The 869-nt window shown below is 67.5% G+C and overlaps 1 protein-coding gene across 1 annotated transcript in view; it reads right to left on the reverse strand.

The window, feature by feature from the left end:
* Positions 1 to 668, reverse strand: part of GAS8 (growth arrest specific 8) — a 7,363-nt gene extending 6,695 nt beyond the window's left edge. Inside the window, exon 1 of the mRNA XM_009289438.1 lies at positions 582 to 668. Within this exon, the coding sequence (XP_009287713.1) occupies positions 582 to 596 (15 nt within the window). The 5' untranslated portion in view covers positions 597 to 668. The remainder of the gene's footprint in view (positions 1 to 581) is intronic.
* Between the last annotated feature and the right edge of the window lie 201 nt (positions 669 to 869).

Here is an 869-nt window from a genome sequence, read left to right on the forward strand (position 1 = left end):
TTTGGCCACCTGGGCACACTGCTTGCACTGAGACATGCAAGATCTTATCCCAGGAGCGAGGTCCCCAGGCGAGGGCCATCTCCTCCTCTGTTTGTAGGACTCCCGGCAAAACAAGTGGGACTAGGAGCAGCCGAGGGGCAGCGGCTGCACCTTCCGCCTCTGCCTGCCCTCCCCGCGCCTATGGGAGCCTCCTGCCCCAGCAGCGACGTGACTGAGAGCGCAGCAGGCTGCAATCACAGAGCTCCAGGCTGAGCCATCACCTGGCTGAGCAGGCTGCCGGGGTTACGGAGTCGGGGAGAAGACAAGCGAGGGCACAGGGCTGGAGAGCGGAGTGCCTCGGGCCAGCGGAAGGGAGGGTGGGATGAGGCGGCTGCTCCTTCCAGGAACAGAGAGAACCCCACACACAGCCCAGACAGGCGTCAGGCAGCAAAATGAACCCCGGCCGCTTGTCTCCGTCACCCTCCGCCACCTGTCGTCCCCGGAGCCGGAGCCAGGCGCCAAGCGGGGGTCCCGAGCGCTGTTCTTGCAAGCGGCAACGTCCTTCTACCCGGGGGTGGGCTGGGAGACGGGGCACCTCTCACCTGCTCCTTGCTCATCTCCTTCGGGGACAAGGCATCCACCACTGCCGGCGCTTTGCTCCCTTTCCCTTTTTTCCCAACTTTTTTTTTGGGTGCCTGGGGAAAGAAAGCGAAACGCGCGAGGTGCGCGCGTGGCCTGGGCGCCGGGAGGAAGCCGTGCTGCTCCGTGCCCCCCGCGCAGGCCCGGCGGGGGGCGCGCGGCCCGGGCGCCGGGAGGAAGCCGTGCTGCTCCGTGCCCCCCGCGCGGGCCCAGGCCGCGAAGCACACCTCACGGCTGGGACAAGGGAAGGG

Source organism: Aptenodytes forsteri, unplaced genomic scaffold (assembly GCF_000699145.1).
Source record: "Aptenodytes forsteri isolate BGI_AS27 unplaced genomic scaffold, ASM69914v1 Scaffold269, whole genome shotgun sequence".
Lineage (NCBI taxonomy): Eukaryota > Metazoa > Chordata > Aves > Sphenisciformes > Spheniscidae > Aptenodytes > Aptenodytes forsteri.